Raw genomic sequence first — 19305 nt, forward strand, 5'->3', positions numbered from 1 at the left:
TTGACGCCTCTATGTCTGAACGAGCGAACGAAACATGCGCTCACTATTTTGGAAAAAACGTCCCCTGGCCGCTCGCATCATACGTCATCTCCGCTATTTATTAGATTAATCGAGTACATCGAAAGGCGTATGAACTGCTCGCAGTGCTTGTGGTAGCATTTTCCTACCGCAATCATGCGAGCAGTTCAGGCTAAAAGACAACCAAGTGACGTGGTCAATGACGCTGCTTTGTTAATTATGCACACCATTAAAACGGCCATTTTGACCGTTTGGCACGCCTGTGTTCGGATCTCCACTCCCCGTTTTCAAGCACCTTCCCCTGTTACCACCCACAAACGCCTCATCCTGTCACTCAAATTAGCAGGCATTCGCTATTTTGCGAGCACACGATTTTCGACCGCACTGACTGGTTCGCGCATGCGTACTACAACCCATACGCATGCGCAGATGTGTGAACATCACTCGGAGCGAACGAGCGGCCACTTACGAGCGGCTCTGAATCAGGCCCACAGCCCCTATGGACAACAGCAGCACCAGCACAGCAACCCCCACCCCCCCTTCACTGTCCTATCGATATCTAATTTAAACCTCTCTGTGATCCTACCTATACCTTCTAAATCCTGCCTATACCTTCTAGAATTGTCGTAATTTAGCGTAATAAGTCGCACAGTAAATAAATGCCTTCAAACTTTGAATGTGGTTCCAAAGCACAAAAAGTTATTATTCAACATAAAAACAGATGGTAACACACTGTGATCTAAAGACAATTAGAGCAAATAAATCATACAGACCCCAGGTACAGTTGTTATATACACACGCGCTGTGGGCCAAGATACCGGCATCAGCATTAGAAACCTCCGTCAACAGCACAGCAAGAAGACTCTCCATTGGGGTCAGAGAGCGCACTTACAGTCAGGTCCATAAATATTGGGACATTGACAGAATTTTCATATTTTGGCCTCTAGTCACCACCACAATGGCTTTGAAATGAAACAAACAAGATGTGCTTTAACTGCAGACTTTCAGATTTAATTTGAGGGTAATTACATCCAAATCGGGCGAACGGTGTAGGAATTACAACAGTTTCAATATGTGCCTCCCACTTTTTAAGGGGCCAAAAGTAATGGGACAAACTAAACAATCCTAAATCTAACTTTCACTTTGTAATACTTTGTTGCAAATCCTTTACAGGCAATTACAGCCTGAAGTCTGGAATGCATAGACATCACCAGATGCTGGGTTTCATCCCTGGTGATGCTCTACTGCAAATGTCTTCAGTTCCTGCTTGTTCTTGGGGCATTTTCCCTTCAGTTTTGTCTTCATCAAGTGAAATGCATGCTCAATCGGATTCAGGTCAGGGGATTGACTTGGCCATTGCATAACATTCCACTTTTTAGCCTTAAAAAACTCTTTGGTTGCTTTTGCAGTATGCTTCGGGTCATTGTCCATCTGCACTGTGAAGCGCTGTCCAATGAGTTCTGAAGAATTTGACTGAATATGAGCATACCTTAGATATCAAATAACCTTTATTACACAACATTAATAATCACTGAATAAACCTTGAATATTACACTTTAATTCTAGGGAACCTTTCATGTAAGTGTGCAGTGTGTAAGTATTGGGGAATTGGGAAAAGACACTAGTTAGCGTTGTGCGACTATGTGTTTTGTGGAGTACATTATGGTGCGTGTCTTGCAGGGATAATTAGTTTATATGTTTTAGCGACTGTCTGTATTTTCTGTGGTGAGGACTTTTAAGTTTTTTCTATTGCGTGGGAATCGCACGACGCAAATAATAGCATCGCCGTATGTACATATAGTGGCGAGTTTCACTAAAATGGCGCTGGGCGGCCAGTCGCAAAATGGCGTCTCATTGCCATTCACAAATGGCATCGCGCAGATCTAATTTTATCTCAGCCAATTATCCAGCTTCGACAGTCCAGAGCCAGAGTGAAAAATGGCGCAGACGCGAGGACCTTTTATGGAATCCAAAACCCGCGAGAATTCAACAGGAGGATGACGTTTTGCCTGGTTCCGGGAACCGAGTCTGGTGGGAAAACCCAAGCCAGACTTGGTTCCTGGCTCAGATCGGGGGGGCTCGGGAGGGGTTTGGATTTTTTAAATCCGAACCCGCTCATGCCTAATGGTAATATACCTAAGAGTCTTATGAAAGTATATGTAAGAACATGTAAAATCTGTGTATTGTTTTGAGGAAAAAAAGCTCTGTTTCTACCAGTGGCGTTACTAGGGTATTTGGAGCCCAGGGCAAGTTAGAAAATGGAGCCTCCCTGCCAAGTATGGGCGTGCGCCTTCGGCGCCGCGTTACGAAAATTTGGGCATGGTCACATGCTACAAGGGGCATGGTCACTGGAAAATGGGGGCATGTCAACATGACACACCACCGTTTCTCGTCACTCTGGGAACATTCCTTTTCATTCCATATGCACCTTAATGCCCCCAGTAGAAGTGCCCCTCTTGCAATGTCCCCAGTAGCAGTGCCCATTATGCAGTGCCCCCTGTAGTAGTACCCCTTGCACAGTGTCCCCAGTAGTTCACCCTTATACAGTGCCCCCAGTAATGCACCCTTATACAGTGCACCCAGTAGTGCCCCTTATGCAGTTCCCCCAGTAGTGCCACTAATACAGTGCCCCTTATGCAGTGCCCCCAGTAGTGCCCCTTATACAGTGCCCCCAGTAGTGCCACTTATACAGTGCCCCCTGTAATGCTCCTTATACAGTGCCGCTAGTAGTGGTACCCCAATGCAGTGCCCCAATAGTGCCTCTTATACAGTGCCCCAGTAGGGGTCCCCTATCTGCAGTGCCCCCAGTAGTGGTCCCCCATATGCAGTGCCCCTTATACAGTGACCCCAGTATTGGTCCCCCATATGCAGTGCCCCCAGTAGTAGTCCCCCCTATGCAGTGCCCCTTATACAGTGCCCCCAGTAGTGGTCCCCCATATGCAGTGCCCCCAGTAGTTGTCCTCCCTATGCAGTGCTCCCAGTAGAAACCCTTATACAGTGCCCCTAGTAGCAGTCCCCCCTATGCAGTGCCCCAGTAGTGGTCCCCCCTATGCATTGCCCCTTATACAGTGCCCCAGTAGTGGTCACCCCTATGCAGTGTCCCCAGTAGTAGTCCCCCCATGTAGTGCTCCCCATAGTGCCCCTTATACAGTGCCCCAGTAGTAGACCCCCTATGCAGTGCCCCAGTAATGCCCCTTATATAGTGCACCCAGTAGTAGTCCCCCCCTATGCAGTGCCCCAGTAGTGGTCCCCCCTATGCAGTGCCCCTAGTATTTCCCCTGATATAGTGCCCCCAGTAGTAGTCCCCCCTATGCAGTGCCCTCAGTAGTGCCCCTTATATAGTGCCCCCAGTAGTAATCCCCCCTATGCAGTGCCCCCAGTAGTGGTCCCCCCTATGCAGTGCCACCAGTAGTGCCCCTTATTTAGTGCCCCCAGTAGTTGTCCCCTATGCAGTGCCGCCAGTAGTGCCCCTTATTTAGTACCCCCAGTAGTAGTCCCCATATGCAGTGCCCCCAGTAGTGCCCCCCCTATGCAATGCCAGTGTCACTTACATATACAGGACAAAGACACACAAAAAAAAATCCCACAACACTTACCTGAATCCCAACCTGCCGATGTCCACTCCTCGGCACCTCCCGTCCAGCTCTGCACTATGTCACTACACTGACTTGAAACCAGTGTCCTGGACTGCGGCTGGTGGGGGGCCCCTCCTCTCCTGCGCCACTGGTCCACTGGCGCCCAGGGAGCGTGCCCTGCTCGACCACCCCGAGATACGCCACTGGTTTCTACCCACTGAACCAGGTACTGCCCCTAAAATGCACAGTCTGTCTTTGTTTAAATATATCCACCCACAACTTAAATTGCATTTTTGCAGCTGGTGAACTATCAGGAGCCTTTCTCGGTCAAACTCAGCAGTAGGGATGACCATCGACCATCGATAGTTAACAATCCTCAATGGTTTGCCACTGATGGTTGATGGTTTTGCCATTGACAACGTATAGTTCTCCGCTATTAATGGCAGAGTAGGCAGAAATTAATTGTTTTGCCCGATTATCGGGAATCTGCGTGTATGCAGGACCCATCCTGCGAGTGTGCAGAATGGGTCCTTTGTAGTCGCACGCAGCCCCTTCGATGCCTCTGCCTGCTTGACAGGCAGAGGCATTTAGGGGCGGTGCCAGGTCGTCCAGCATTCCCAGAAACGGGACGTGTTTGCACGGTTTTCCGGGAGTGGCAAGACCAGGGACGCAGTGTCCTGAGCTCACAAGCAGGCCAGTCTGAGTAAGCTGAGGCTTACTCAGCTGGCTGGTGGCCCTGCGGAGTCCAACATCGCGACCATCGACTACCGATGGGTCGCAATGGTGATCCCAGCCTGCGACCTCCGTCGCAGTGCTTGGATCGCAAATGCACCAGGGCATGTTATACACCTCCTGCTGCATTTGCATATTAGCAAGGATGGAATTGCAAAGCTGTCTGCGTGCAGCTTTGCAATTGCGATCCTTGCTGAATCACCCCCTCAGTTCAGAGAATGGAGCTTAGCTCTGAACCCTGTGGCGCCACTAAGCTCCACCCCTTTCCTTATTGGCCCACCGTTCAATGCTGCAGAGATGACTATCGGTGGGTGCAAACCATCAATATTTCTCAGTCGATGGTTTCATACCATCAATGTTAACCACCGATAGCACCATCAATGGTTAACCCACTGATTACCATCTTTGGAATGCTTTGAACAACTCAGATCATTCCTTCAGAAGGCACAAACACCACCAATATCGCCACCATCTGGACATGTTAATCATTGCGTCTCAAATAGCATCAGCGCTTGGAGCTCTCATTTTTTACAAACTTCCTTCTTCCTTTTTTTCAGATTACACCATGGCTGATGAGCTCACAGTGATAAAGCATAATGGTGAGTTACATAAAGAATATAGGGAGAAGTCTGACTTTATTTGGGTACAGTATAAAGCATTGTGTAGGAGAGGAGTATATTGGGAGTGTAGACACATTCATTAGGCTATTTATTAGCAGAACCTACAGTATGTTGATATAGGTGGCAGCAGCAGCATATGAAGGAGGTTAGTCCACATGATGAATAGCTTGACCAGTGATCGTTTATACAGGGGCGCCGAGAGGGGGGAAAGCGGGTACTAATTACCCGGGCCCGGGCTTGTTGGATGGGGCCTGGGTCTGACACCGCCCCCCTCCCTCTTACCTGTCAGCTGGGGGATGTAGTTTATAGACCGGTGGACTAAGGGCCTGATTCAGAGCCGGACGCTATTTGCGCTCGCTCGTTCATAAAAAGGGGCAGGCTATTTAAATTGACTGTTCGCTCTTTGCGGTCTGTTGACGCTTCCATGTCTGAACGAGCGAACAAAACATGCGGTCGTAATTTTGAAAAAACGCCCCCTGGCCGCTCGCATCATACGTCATCTCCGCTATTTATTAGATTAATCGAGTACATCGAAAGGCGAATGAACTGCTCGCTATACTTGTGGTTGCATTTTCCTTCCGCAATCATGCGAGCAGTTCTGGCTATAAGACACCCAACTGACGTGGTTGATGACGCTGCTTTGTTAATTATGCACACCCTTAAAACGCCCGTTTTGACCGTTTGGCACGCCTGCGTTCTGATCTCAACTCCCCGTTTTCAAGCACCTTCCCCTGTTACCACCCACAAACGCCTCACTCTGTCACTCAAATTATCAGGCATTCGCTATTTTGCGAGCACACGATTTTCGGCCGCACTGACTGGTTCGCGCATGCGTACGAAAACCCATACGCATGCGCAGTTGTGCGAACATCGCTCGGAGCGAACGAGTGGCCGCTTTCGAGCGGCTCTGAATCAGGCCCTAAATGCCTCCGGTCTATATCCTGACAGCAGAAGCCCGACAAGGGACTTGAGATAGGTGTCGAAATACCGATGCCTATCTTAATCCCAACGCCGGAATGCCGAAGGACACCGGACGGTAAGTCCGGCCGTCCTTAGCACTTAGCCATGGTGGTGGTGGGGGGGTTAATTTGAGACACCCCCGGGGAGACTTAGGGTTAGGCTAGGGAAAGGGAGGATTAGGGAGGAAACAGATACGGTGGTAAGGGATGGTGATACAGTGGCAAGGGGTGGTGACACAGTGGTAAGGGGTGGTGATACAGTGGTAAGTGGTGGGGACACAGTGGTAAGGGGTGGTGACAGTGGTAAGGGGTGGTGATACAATGGTAAGGGGTGGTGACACAGGGGTAAGGGGTGGTGATAGAGTGGTAAGGGATTGTAACACAGTGGTAAGGGGTGGTGACAGTGGTAAGGGGTGGTGATACAGTGGTAAGTGGGGATGACACAGGGGTAAGGGGTGGTAAGACAGTGGTAAGGGGTGGTAACACAGTGGTAAGTGGTGGTGACACAGTGGTAAGTGGGGATGACACAGTGGTAAGGGGTTGTAATAACACAGTGGTAAGGGGTGGTGACAGTGGTAAGGGGTGGTGATACAGTGGTAAGTGGTGGTGACACAGTGGTAAGGGGTGGTAACATAGTGGTAAGTGGTGGTGACACAGTGGTAAGGGGTGGTGATACATTGGTAATTGGTGGGCCCCCGGCAATATACCTACATCCCGTGGTGGAGCCACTGGATGTTTTGCCATTAAAAGCATTGTCCTTTTGAATTTTGAGCCTAATACATCGGGATGCGGTGGCTGTTACAAGCCGCCACTTGGTAAATAAACTTAGTGTAGAAAGACTTGCATCATTTATATCTTTAAAAATATGATGGCAAGAAATCTTTCATGCCAAGATATATTTTAAGTTCACAATAATGTCAAGTGATTCTAGATCTTAAAAGATTCTGTAGACTGAAATGTTATATAATGTATCCCTCTTTGTCCCTGCAGTCTCAGATTCTAAGCTGAAAAATGAAGTCTCAGAACTGTGGAAATCAGGTAAGTATTATTATGTGATATAGCATTCAACACTAATCTATTCCCTAAAAAGAGCTATATTAACATATCGTCATCTGCAAGCACTGTCTCCACGAGATGTCCAGTTGGCTACACCTGTATCCAACTGGACACTAAAATAGTTACAGCTGTTGAGTAAGTCTATAACCTAAGATATTAATCCATAAATCTGTGAATGGGAAATTCTGCTTCCCTATATCTCATATATGAAGCTCACTGGAAGAGAACAGTGGTGCCCATACAGTACAGTAAATGGACTGACTAGTACACATCAAAGTGATAACAATCTCTGCTCCGATGAGACATCTGCGGGAAGGACCGGTGCTCCTCGGTTTGAAGGTGGTGGAATTTGTCGTGAAAAGTGCGATCTCTTGCTACTGCACAGCCATTACTTTTATTAATGTTCTATGTCTGCCTTTATTATAAATAACACTTTGGGGCCCATTTATAGAGACTGGGTGATAAGGAAGATTTTCTATCGCCACAAATCACAGTAAGAAAATTTAATTTTTCTACCCAATATTCCATTAAAATACCACAGTGGCTACTGACTGATGCCATGCTCACTGACTATATTGGCTTGTCTGCCAGTCCCGGTCCCATCTGCCCATGCATGACATGGCAATGCATTGGTTAATCACATTTGCACACTGCACTGGAAGCCTGGACTTAGGCTTCCAGTTGCAGATTCAATTAAGATATATGAAGAAAATAAACGGTGAAATAGCAGTCAAATATACAAAAAAATGGTGATGTATTGGAAGTGAGAACCCCCAGCTATCGCCATCCTGGGAATTTTGCCATTCATACACGTTTGTGAACACCAAGAAACCTATCATTGGCAGATTCAGAGCAGTCCTACTCCGTGACCTTAGTCCGGTGGGAACCACAATCCCCAGTCTGTAAAATCTGTCTCCCTGGTTACTAGGACATCGCGGTGGGATTTTGTCACTTGTCAGAAACCACTGGTCATTATTATCATAAGGGAATGGTGTGAGGGGTATCTTAAGGCCCTTCCCATCTACTGAGGATGGATCCACCGAGCCTGGAGAAAAGCACTAGGTACAATGGGGTTCACAGTAGGGCAATTATAGGGGTTGGTTAACTTAGTACAGGGAGGGCTTATTCAATTTCACCATTATATGTATTACAGTTAGTTCATCATAAATCATAAAGCTCCATTCTGCAGTGTGAACTGGTGTAATCTCGCAGAGACAGTGCTTGCAGATGGTAATATGCTAATATAGCTCTTTTTAGGGAGTAGATTAGTGTTGGTGGTCAGTATAACTCTGTTGCTACTAGGTAATGAGCTAGCTCTGCTCTCCTACACATGGAACATTTAAGAATAAAATGAAGCCCATACACTCATTGGCCGAGAGTCCAGTTGGGCCCATTTACTGTGGAGGGGGGGGGGGTATGTCGCATTGGGTCTTCTGTGCAGTGTCTGCGATCAAGCTTTGGCCACTTTTTTGTACTGTGTGCAAACCACCCTTTCCCCCATACACAGGGCAGTCAAGGGCTCTGACAGGCTATGTACTGGGGGGCAAGACCAGTTCTGAGGAGACACACACTGCCCACACACACATACTCTCGGCCAGTGGTGTAGCGAGGGTGGTTCCAGTGAAGCATGAGCTCCGGGCGTCAAAATGGACAAAGGGCACCATCTAGGGTTCCCGAATTCATGGGGCAGTGTACAGTATGACAGCCGCCTGTTCGTTTAATCTCGATATGTTTTTCTCTATTTCCTAAATAAATTACAGATCTGAGATCCGTTTCTACATTTCATGCTCCCTCAAGCTGCCCAGATTGTCTCCCCTCTGGCCCTCCCTCCTCTGTGATCATCTTCTATCACCTCCCCTTTCCTGTCAGATTGATTACATTCACCTCTTCAATTCCCTCCCCTCTCTACCCTGTGATCGGCTCTTTGCCCCTGTCCACTCCTTTCTTATTGGCCTCTATCACCACCCCTCTCTGATCTGCACTTTCCTCTCCCTTCTCCTCTTTGATCCCCTCCTTCTCTCCTCATTCATTCATTGTGCTTCAATGGACTTAAAAGTGACACATCTGAGGTAAAATCTTAAACTTCAATTATAAGGTATGAGTTTAAAAAAAGTCACTGCTTTGCTATGTAAAGTAATGAGGTGTTCCCAGACATGACCAAAGTGTTATTTGAAAGATCTTTTAAAAAATATAAGGCGACCTGAAATAATAATAATGGTGGTAGACAGAACATGACATGATTATTAGTAGCACTCACATTAATATAGGTGCAATGTATATTTGCGAAGTAGGAGCATAGCTGAGAATGGAGCTTCCCATAGGTGTTTCCACTCCAGTGAAAGCTGCTTGGGGCCATAATTGCAGTAATAAGCTGTGCACCCTGTAGAATCTCACTCTAGTTCATGTATTCTGTCAATTTAAGTTAAATGAACAGAATATATAACACAATCTCCTCTATTGACTAATAATGATTCAAAGGAGATAAAAGTCAGATCCTAGGTGCTATATATAAATATAGCAGTGCCAAAGTAGCTACCCCTTAATGTCAGATGCATCACCGAAGTATTCTATTCCCCCAATGGGGCCTCAATGCCCAGTGTGGTTCTGCCACTGCTGTTTTTCTCTTCACTTCAGTATACCCCCCGCAGGCTGGCCGTTCCGTAAAGGGAGGAAGGGTGGGGAGCGCTATGATATGCACTTTCTCTGGGCTCCATGGTTCCACGCTACTCCTCTGCTCTCGGCACACCAGTATACACTTCTCATTGCTGGCTAAAAGGGAGTACCAGGAGTGCTTAAGCTTTATTGAATGTGTCTTGTATCCACCTCTCTCCACAACTACACCTTTACTTGTTCTGTCTTTTTGGATGTTTTTGCTTAATGCGCTATCCTTTTTTTCCTTCATTGCACAAAGAAGAAACATATATGGCACTGTAAATAATTATAGTAATGGACCTTTTTAATTGAACTCCATAGAGAGTATGACATGAAGGATCTAGGAATAACAATGGATTGAAGGGGCTGGAATAGCAATGTAAGAAAGTGGTGGAAAAGTTCTTTTTTTCCTCCTACACATCATAATTTTGTGTTTACCTTTTTTGCAGTTTCCAACATCATGGGCGACCTGTCAAAAATAAAGCAGAAAGGTAACGTTACACCTAAAGTATATATATATATATATATATATATATATATTTATAATTATGTCATCACGCTGGTATGACCAGGAGTGTAACTAGGCATTTGAAGGCCCCATAGCATAAGATTATAAGGGCCCCTATGTGTATGTATATAAAATGAATATAACACATATAACTTTGACAAGGAAGATGGGCCCCCCTCAGCCCTGGGTCCCATACCAGCTGCACCCCTTACACCTATGCTCTTCACCATTCTTCTCTACAATTTTACAATTATGAATCACTTCAATATCATATGTCTCATATAATCCTCATTATGAATACATGTAATAATAAAATTAATACAACTAAAATATGCTAATAAACAGTGGGGAGAGTTCAATTAGCCTTTTCCCCATCAGGATTTAACGCAGGCGAACCCATTGATTCCGTGTAAAGTGAGGAATCAGTGGGTTTTCCCCATGCATTAAACGCCAGTGGGTGACTTTTCTCATGGCCTTTACTTGTGGACTCATGAAAACTCCCCCTCTGCCGACTTAATGAAACTGTAACCACAGAGCAGCACACTGTATACCTTATATTAATCCATTGTTGAGCAACCTGTGGCTTTTTAGCTGTCCTGGAGCTACAAGTCCCAGCATGCCTTGTCAAATAGAAAACAGAAAGAACAGAAGTTACTTTAGCCCACTTTCTGGCACTACGGGGTGAATGGCATGCTCATATCATATTTCCTTTCTGTTGGCTACTCTCCTTGCCATATACTGGTCTCTGATCCTCACAAAGCAGATCTTACGTTCCTCACATAGTGCAGCAAGAAATCACTGGCGTCTGGCTACAAGTGATTTGCACATTCAGGGCGGGTTGGATGCAGTCTGCCACTGATAGCAAGTATAAGGCCATATGCCTGTAAGTTGTACAATCGCTGCTAAAATTGCAAAGGACAGCTCTCCCAATAAGAGCTGTCCTTTGTGTTATAAGGACTTCTTGGTTTATGACCCAGGACTTCTTCCACCAGTGGCGGAACTCCCAGAGACAATGGAGTCATTTGCCGCCGGGCGCCAGCCCTAAAGGGGGCACCTGGCTCCATTGTCACCCGCAGCTGCATGGAGAAGGAGCGCCGCTGATTGGCGCTCCACCTCCAGTGGCGTAACTACGGAGGGTGCAATCACACCCCCTGCACCCTCCATTTGCCGGGCACCCGCTGAATGTGTTACCAGCGGGCGCCCGGCTCCTTCTCTCCCCCCGGCGGTAGTCAGAGGACGGAGCTCACTCCTGAGCTCCGGCTTCCGGGTCCCGCAGTGCACTATGGGAGTGACGTCATGATGTCACTCCCATAGTTCCAAGGAGCGGGCGCCGGGGACGGACGGCAGCAGGCACTGGAGCGGGGTTTAAGGTAAGTATATATATATTTTTTTGTATGTGTGTGTGCTTCCGCGCAGGGGGGGCTGGCCACTACAAGGGGCTTACTACAGGGGGCCTACTACTGGGGACTTATTGCAGGGGGCTTACTACTGGGGGCACTACAGGGGGCTTACTACTGTGGGCATTACAGGGGGCTTACTACGGGGGCTTACTGCTGGGGACTTATTACAGGGGGCTTACTATGCCTCTAATGATGACTTTCATGCCTCTAATGATAACTGTCCTGCCTCTAATGATGACAGTGGGGGGGCTTACTACTGGGGGCACTACAGGGGGCTTACTACAGGGGGCTTACTATGGGGGCTTACTGCTGGGGCCTCTAATGATGACTGTCATGCCTCTAATTATTACTTTCATGCCTCTAATGATGACTTTCATGCCTCTAATGATGACTGTCATGCCTCTAATGATAACTGTCATGCCTCTAATGATGACAGGGGGGGGGGCTTACCACTGGGCTTACTACTGGGGGCACTACAAGGGGCTTACTACAGGGGGCTTACTATTGCAGGCATTACAGGGGGCTTACTACGGGGGCTTACTGCTGGGGACTTATTACAGGGGGGCGTACTACAGTGGGCTTATTACAGGGGGCTTACTACAGGGGGCATTACAGGGGGCTTACTACAGGGGGCACTGCAGGGGGCTTACTACAGGTGGCTTACTACTGGGGGCACTACAGGGGGCTTATTACAGGGGGCTTACTACTGGGGCATTACAGTGGGCTTACTACTGGGGGCATTACAGGGGGCTTACTGCTGGAGGCACTACAGGGGACTTACTACTGGGGGACTACAGGGGGCTTACTACAGGGGCCTTTCTACTGGGGGCACTACAGGGGGCATTACAGGGACCTTACTACTGGGGGCATCATATGGGGGCCCTACAGGGGCCTTACTATTGGGGGCACTACAGGGGCCTTACTATTGGGGGTACTACAGGGGTCTTACTACTGGGTGCACTGCATAGGGGGACCACTACTGGAGGTACTGCATAGGGGGACCACTACTGGAGGCACTGCATAGGGGGACCATTACTGGGGGGCACTACATAGGCGGGCACTGCATAGGGGGCCTCTACTGAGGGCACTGCATAGGGGGACCATTATTGGGGGCATTCTATAAAAGGAACTGCATAGGGGGGCGGCGGCAGCTGGGGCCGGCATAGGTGCTGGGGGGGTGGTATATTTTAATTTGGGGGGGTGGGCACCAACATTTATCTTGCCTCCGGGCATCTGGGATGAAGTTACGCCACTGTCTTTCACGCATGTGTGACCATCGGTCAGCTCATGCACAAGCATTATCTGAGCTTTTAATGCATTTTTTGTGTTGTAGCATCATGTGTCCCGTCCTCAAGGTTGCTCCTCTTATGCTCTAATGATAACTGTCATGCCTCTAATGATGACTGCCATGCCTCTAATGATGACTATCATGCCTCTAATGATAACTGTCATGCCTCTAATGATAACTGTCATACCTCTAATGATGACTGCCATGCCTCTAATGATGACTTTCATGCCTCCATGAAAACTGTCATGCCTCTAATGATAACTGTCATGCCTCTACTGATGACTGTCATGCCTCTAATGATGACTGTCATGCCTCTAATGATGACTGCCATGCCTCTAATGATAACTGCCATGCCTCTAATGATAACTGCCATGCCTCTAATGATGACTGTCATGCCTCTAATGATAACTGCCATGCCTCTAATGATGACTGCCATGCCTCTAATGATAACTGTCATGCCTCTAATGATAACTGCCATGCCTCTAATGATAACTGTCAAGCCTCTAATGATGACTTTCATGCCTCTAATGATGACTGCCATGCCTCTAATGATGACTATCATGCCTCTAATGATGACTATCATGCCTCTAATGATAACTGTCATGCCTCTAATGATAACTGTCATACCTCTAATGATGACTGCCATGCCTCTAATGATGACTTTCATGCCTCCATGAAAACTGTCATGCCTCTAATGATAACTGTCATGCCTCTACTGATGACTGTCATGCCTCTAATGATGACTGTCATGCCTCTAATGATGACTGCCATGCCTCTAATGATAACTGCCATGCCTCTAATGATAACTGCCATGCCTCTAATGATGACTGTCATGCCTCTAATGATAACTGCCATGCCTCTAATGATGACTGCCATGCCTCTAATGATAACTGTCATGCCTCTAATGATAACTGCCATGCCTCTAATGATAACTGTCATGCCTCTAATGATGACTTTCATGCCTCTATGAAAACTGTCATGCCTCTACTGATGACTGTCATGCCTCTAATGATGACTGTCATGCCTCTAATGATAACTGCCATGCCTCTAATGATAACTGCCATGCCTCTAATGATAACTGTCATGTCTCTACTGATGACTGTCATGCCTCTAATGATGACTGTCATGCCTCTAATGATAACTGCCATGCCTCTAATGATGACTATCATGCCTCTAATGATAACTGTCATGCCTCTAATGATAACTGTCATGCCTCTACTGATAACTGCCATGCCTCTACTGATAACTGCCATGCCTCTAATGATAACTGCCATGCCTCTAATGATGACTGTCATGCCTCTAATGATAACTGCCATGCCTCTAATGATGACTGCCATGCCTCTAATGATGACTGTCATGCCTCTAATGATAACTGCCATGCCTCTAATGATGACTGTCATGCCTCTATGATAACTGCCATGCCTCTAATGATGACTGTCATGCCTCTATAACTGCCATGCCTCTAATGATGACTTTCATGCCTCTAATGATAACTGTCATGCCTCTAATGATGACTATCATGCCTCTAATGATGACTGCCATGCCTCTAATGATAACTGTCATGCCACTAATGATGACTGTCGTGCCTCTAATGATGACTGCCATGTCTTTAATGATGACTGTCACGTCTGTCAATTCCTTTTTACTGCATTTCCCTCACTATTCCCTTTCCTCCCCAGTGGACACCACAGAAGGCTCCTGCACTACTTGCCCCAGTGGATGGAAACTGATTCGTTCCCATTGTTATTATTTTAAGTCAACTGGTACATCATGGGATAGAAGTATAGATGAATGTGCAATACGTAATGGTTTCCTCATTGTTCTGAAAGACCTGTTTGAAATGGTGAGTTCCAAATGCTGGTTACAAAACTTGTTGCCTTCTCCTTTGCACCATGCTTCCTCTATGGCACATGCTAGGACAATTTTCAGAACCGTTCTACATTTCATTGTACATGAAAGTTTGTGAACAAGCAATCAGATTGGAACCATACAGTACATTTTGTATTGTGGCATCATGATTCATCTTTGAGGCCCTGAAAATATTTTACGCCTAAATGCCTGCCATCAATAGTAGAAGAATGTCATTACACCATAGTCCTGGTATCATATCTCAGTTCCTGCCCAACTACTTCGTTCTGTCCTGTGACTGGGTGAGACCAGAGGAAAAAAGAAACCATTATAGGTAATACATTTTCTACAAATGCTTATGGGGGAGATGTTTCAAACTTTGGGAACAGATAAAGTGGGGAAGTTGCCCATAGCAACCAATCAGATTCTAATCGTACGTCATTTTATATAGGCTGTGCTAGATAAATGCTTGTTAGTTGCTATGGGCAACTTCTCCAAGTTATCTCACTCAAAAGTTTGATACATCTCCCTCTATGCGAGATGTTAAACATTTTATGTGGTAGCATGTGTATAGTGTGTACAAACAAGTTATTCCAACTTGTGTCATTGCCTGCTCCATGTTTATCATACTGTATGTCTCACTGTATCTGTCAGAGATGTGCGCGGACCCTCAACTGTTTTGGTTCTTTTCTGCTTTGGTTTTGGATTTCTTTCAAATTGATAAAAACAGCTACAATCATGTAATTTGGACGTGTTTACATGCAATCATAAACCCGGGATTTGGTTTTTAAATCCAAATTTAGAACTTACAGCCGACCCAGCAGGAACTTTATTCTACTCCGAACCCCCAGAGTTCGGGTGTGTTTAGTTTCTGAAAAACCAAACCAGTCATCTTTAGTATCTGTCTGTATAGCAAGGGCGAGGGGCGGATTTCAGGACAGGAGAGGGAAATGTAATAGGTATAGCGTTACAGGGAATAATCAAAGGGCAGATGTCACATAATTAGACAAGTACTGTATGCTTTACTGTGAGATAACTGTAACTACATCACTATGTGCAATATCTCTGCATGCCATTAATATATATTATATATATATATATATATATATATATATACACACACATAGGATCCAGAAAGATGAGAATGCACTCAGGCAATCTAGGAAAGAGGCGGCACTCCAATAGACAAAAATGCAATTTGTATTGATCAAATGAATATCTACATAATCAACATGTATGTCGACGTTTCAAGGCCCTTAGGCCTTTTCATCAGGACACGAAAAAGAACAGCAAACAAACACTAAAGTCCTACCTTATATAAAGAAATAAGAAATGCTGAAAAGGTCTCACATGCAGCCCAGAGCCACGAGACTGGAGCGTCTGCCGGAAGTGGGGAATTCACCTGACGTCACCCTGTGCGGGGGTTGCCCAGCAACCTGAGACGCGGCATCTGTCAGGGCCTCTGGAATGTAATGCACGCCGGAGGCCACCTGATCAGAGCGTCAGCCACAAGTGCGGGAATCCCACAGCCATTGGTCGCCACTGTGGTTGCCCAGCAACCAGCGTTACCTCTCCAGACGGGCCAGTTGGACTGGGAAACACTATAAAGAACCAGAAACAGAAAAAGAAAAAAGCAGTGAAAAAGCACCTGTAAACAGACATTAACTAAACAGTGAAAAAAAATTTTGATAAAAAAACTAAAAGTGACATCAGCTATAGACCTAAGCTGAATCAAGAAAATGTATCAAAACATGGAGTTAATACTACGTTATATACTAAATAGACATACTGGGAACAGCACTGAATATATATATACAACTATAGCAAAAATGTAACACATGGCAAGAACATAGGCATATTATATACAGAAATCTAGTCTTGATCCAAAACTACAGGAACACATTTAACATATTCTTTTCATTGAGGCCTCTCGGGGCCAATGTGTCCAAGTGAAAGATCCAATAGGCTTCGCATTGGCTCAGCCGCTTGGCTCTGTCACCCCCACGAATACCAACAGCAACATAGTCAATAATTTTATATTTAAGACTAGCTAATGAATGATTCGCCTGTCGAAAGTGACGAGCTACAGGCTGCTCTATATCCTTTCCACCAAGCGATGCTCTAATGGCAGATCGATGCAGAGCGGCCCGCTCTCTAACGCAGGGGCGGATTGGGCCGCCGGGACACCGGGCCGGTTCCCGCTGGGCCGGCCCTTGTGTTCCCTTTAGTGGCCGCTGCCCTTCCTTCACTCACCCCTGCTGAACTGCCAGTGGCCATGCTGGCGCGATCGGTGCTTGGCTCCGATGGGCAGCTCAATACAGTAAACAAACAAAATGGTCACCGGGGGAGCTACTGCGCATGCCCAGCAGCAGCTCCCCCCATAAGCCCTTGCGGAGCCCATCAGTCACCACTGAGGGCTCCGCCTACATGCCATCTGCGGCCCGCCCCCTCTTCAGCGTCTGGCTTCTCTGAGTCTGCAGCAATCTGCCTTGCAGCAGACAGCACAGGATTACACAGGAGTTTGCACTGACCTGCCAGGCATTCTTGTACCGGGGCTGCCGCCCGCCGCTAAGCCCCGCCCTCCCGACATTTGGCCCCGCCCCTTTTTTTAAAACCACGAATCAGGCCAGTGACCCGGACCTCCTCCCTCCAGAGTCCCCTCTTTTCCCCCTCAAAACCTGACCTGGCTCTTTTCTCCTCCCCACCTGACCTGGCTCCCCCCCCCATCCCACCTGACCTGGCTCTCCCCCCTCCTCCCCACCTGACCTGGCTTTCCTCTCCTCCTCACCTGACCTGGATCCCCCCCTCCCCACTTGACCTGGCTCCCCCCCCATCCCACCTGACCTGGCTCTCCCCCCTCCTCCCCACCTGACCTGGCTTTCCTCTCCTCCTCATCTGACCTGGCTCCTCCCCCCACCTGACCTTGTCCCCCCCCCACCTGGCCTGGCTCTCCTCCCCTCCCCACCTGGCCTGGCTATCTGAATAAAGGCAGTCTCCAGTGCCGATGGCGTCCAGCTGAAGAGGAGAAATTGATAAGGAGTGGAGAAAACAGAAGAAACAAATAGTTGCAGAAAAAAAGGTAAGTGTTTCATTTTAAATTTTTATAATATATCTATTTAATAAGGTAATATATGTATGTGTATTCATTTAATAAATAATATATTTAATATTTTAAATGAAATATATACAGTGTATATTTAATTCAAAATATTAAATATATTATTTATTATTATTTATTATTGATATGGTCATATTCCCGACTGTTGGGATTCCGGCAGTCAGAATGCCGTCGCTGGAATCCCAACACGTATTAGAATACTGGAGATAAGTACTAGGGTTAGGGGGAGAGTTAGCGGTAGGCACTAAGGGGAGGGTTAGATTTAGGCTGTGAGGGGGGGTGATAGATTAGGTTTAGGCACTAATGGAGTTAGTTGTAGACTGCGGTTTGGGAGGGTTAGGACCATGGCCGGCGCAACGTAACCATCCAGCCCTGTGCTGCAGGGAAGCGGCGGCCTGGGGAGGCGCCGCGCTGCCTACTCCATTTCCCGGGATTTTGTTACCAGCAGGTGCCCAGTAGCTCCTTCTTTGAAGTGGCAGCCGGAGCCCACTCCTGAGCTCCGCCTTCCTGCTTCCGCAGTGGGTGGATGAACCAATTCATTCATACAGGATTCAACAGAATGTGGATCGCTAATAATTCTGGCTGCTCGCATGAATTGAGAACGTGGTAGAGCTCGCTTCAAAGATGGGGGGTGACAGCTGCTATGATGAAGGATAGTATTACGGTCCGTGGGTTTGTTGTCGAATCTTGTATGAATGAATTGGTTAATAAGTACAGCCACCGTGGCTATCCTATAGCTGGATTACTCAGTAACAAACAAGAAATGTTACATACACCCAGATCCGAGCTGCTCAAACCAGCCACAAAAAAGAATACAGACCAGCGCATTCCTTTCATCTCTCAATTCTCTACTAATAGCTCATCTGTCAATCAAGCCAGTAAAAAACTCTGGCCTATTGTGTCAGGAGATGGTGATCTAACTGCATTGAAAAATACTTGTCTCATGCCTTCATATTCCAGAGGAAAAAATCTCAAGGACATGCTTATGAAAACATACATTGTTTCTCCCACGCCTACTCCAGATACCTTTATTCAAAAGAAGAAGCCGGGTTGTTACAATTGCATTGCCTGCACTACTTGTAGATTCTTGGAACCTGGGCATTATTTCAAGCATCCGCACAGCGGCAAAAAATTTCCGATTCGCCATGTATTGACGTGTACTTCCACATTTGTAGTATATATCATCATTTGCCCATGCGGACTATACTACGTGGGGCAGACTACCCGCACATTTAGAGAGCGGGCCGCTCTGCATCGATCTGCCATTAGAGCATCGCTTGGTGGAAAGGATATAGAGCAGCCTGTAGCTCGTCACTTTCGACAGGCGAATCATTCATTAGCTAGTCTTAAATATAAAATTATTGACTATGTTGCTGTTGATATTTGTGGGGGTGACAGAGCCAAGCGGCTGAGGCAATGCGAAGCCTATTGGATCTTTCACTTGGACACATTGGCCCCGAGAGGCCTCAATGAAAAGAATATGTTAAATGTGTTCCTGTAGTTTTGGATCAAGTCTAGATTTCTGTATATA

The 19305-nt window shown here is 46.8% G+C and overlaps 1 protein-coding gene across 2 annotated transcripts in view; it reads left to right on the plus strand.

The window, feature by feature from the left end:
- LOC148515101 (perlucin-like protein) overlaps positions 1–19305 on the plus strand; it is a 79089-nt gene that overhangs the window by 48675 nt on the left and 11109 nt on the right. For both annotated transcript variants that reach the window (XM_088480447.1, XM_088480448.1), the window contains 4 exons: positions 4883–4924; positions 6895–6942; positions 10062–10103; positions 14488–14651. In XM_088480447.1, coding sequence (XP_088336573.1) covers positions 4883–4924; positions 6895–6942; positions 10062–10103; positions 14488–14651 — 296 coding nt within the window. The remainder of the gene's footprint in view (positions 1–4882; positions 4925–6894; positions 6943–10061; positions 10104–14487; positions 14652–19305) is intronic.

Source organism: Taudactylus pleione, unplaced genomic scaffold (assembly GCF_031769625.1).
Source record: "Taudactylus pleione unplaced genomic scaffold, aTauple2 ptg000253l, whole genome shotgun sequence".
Classification (NCBI taxonomy): Eukaryota; Metazoa; Chordata; class Amphibia; order Anura; family Myobatrachidae; genus Taudactylus; species Taudactylus pleione.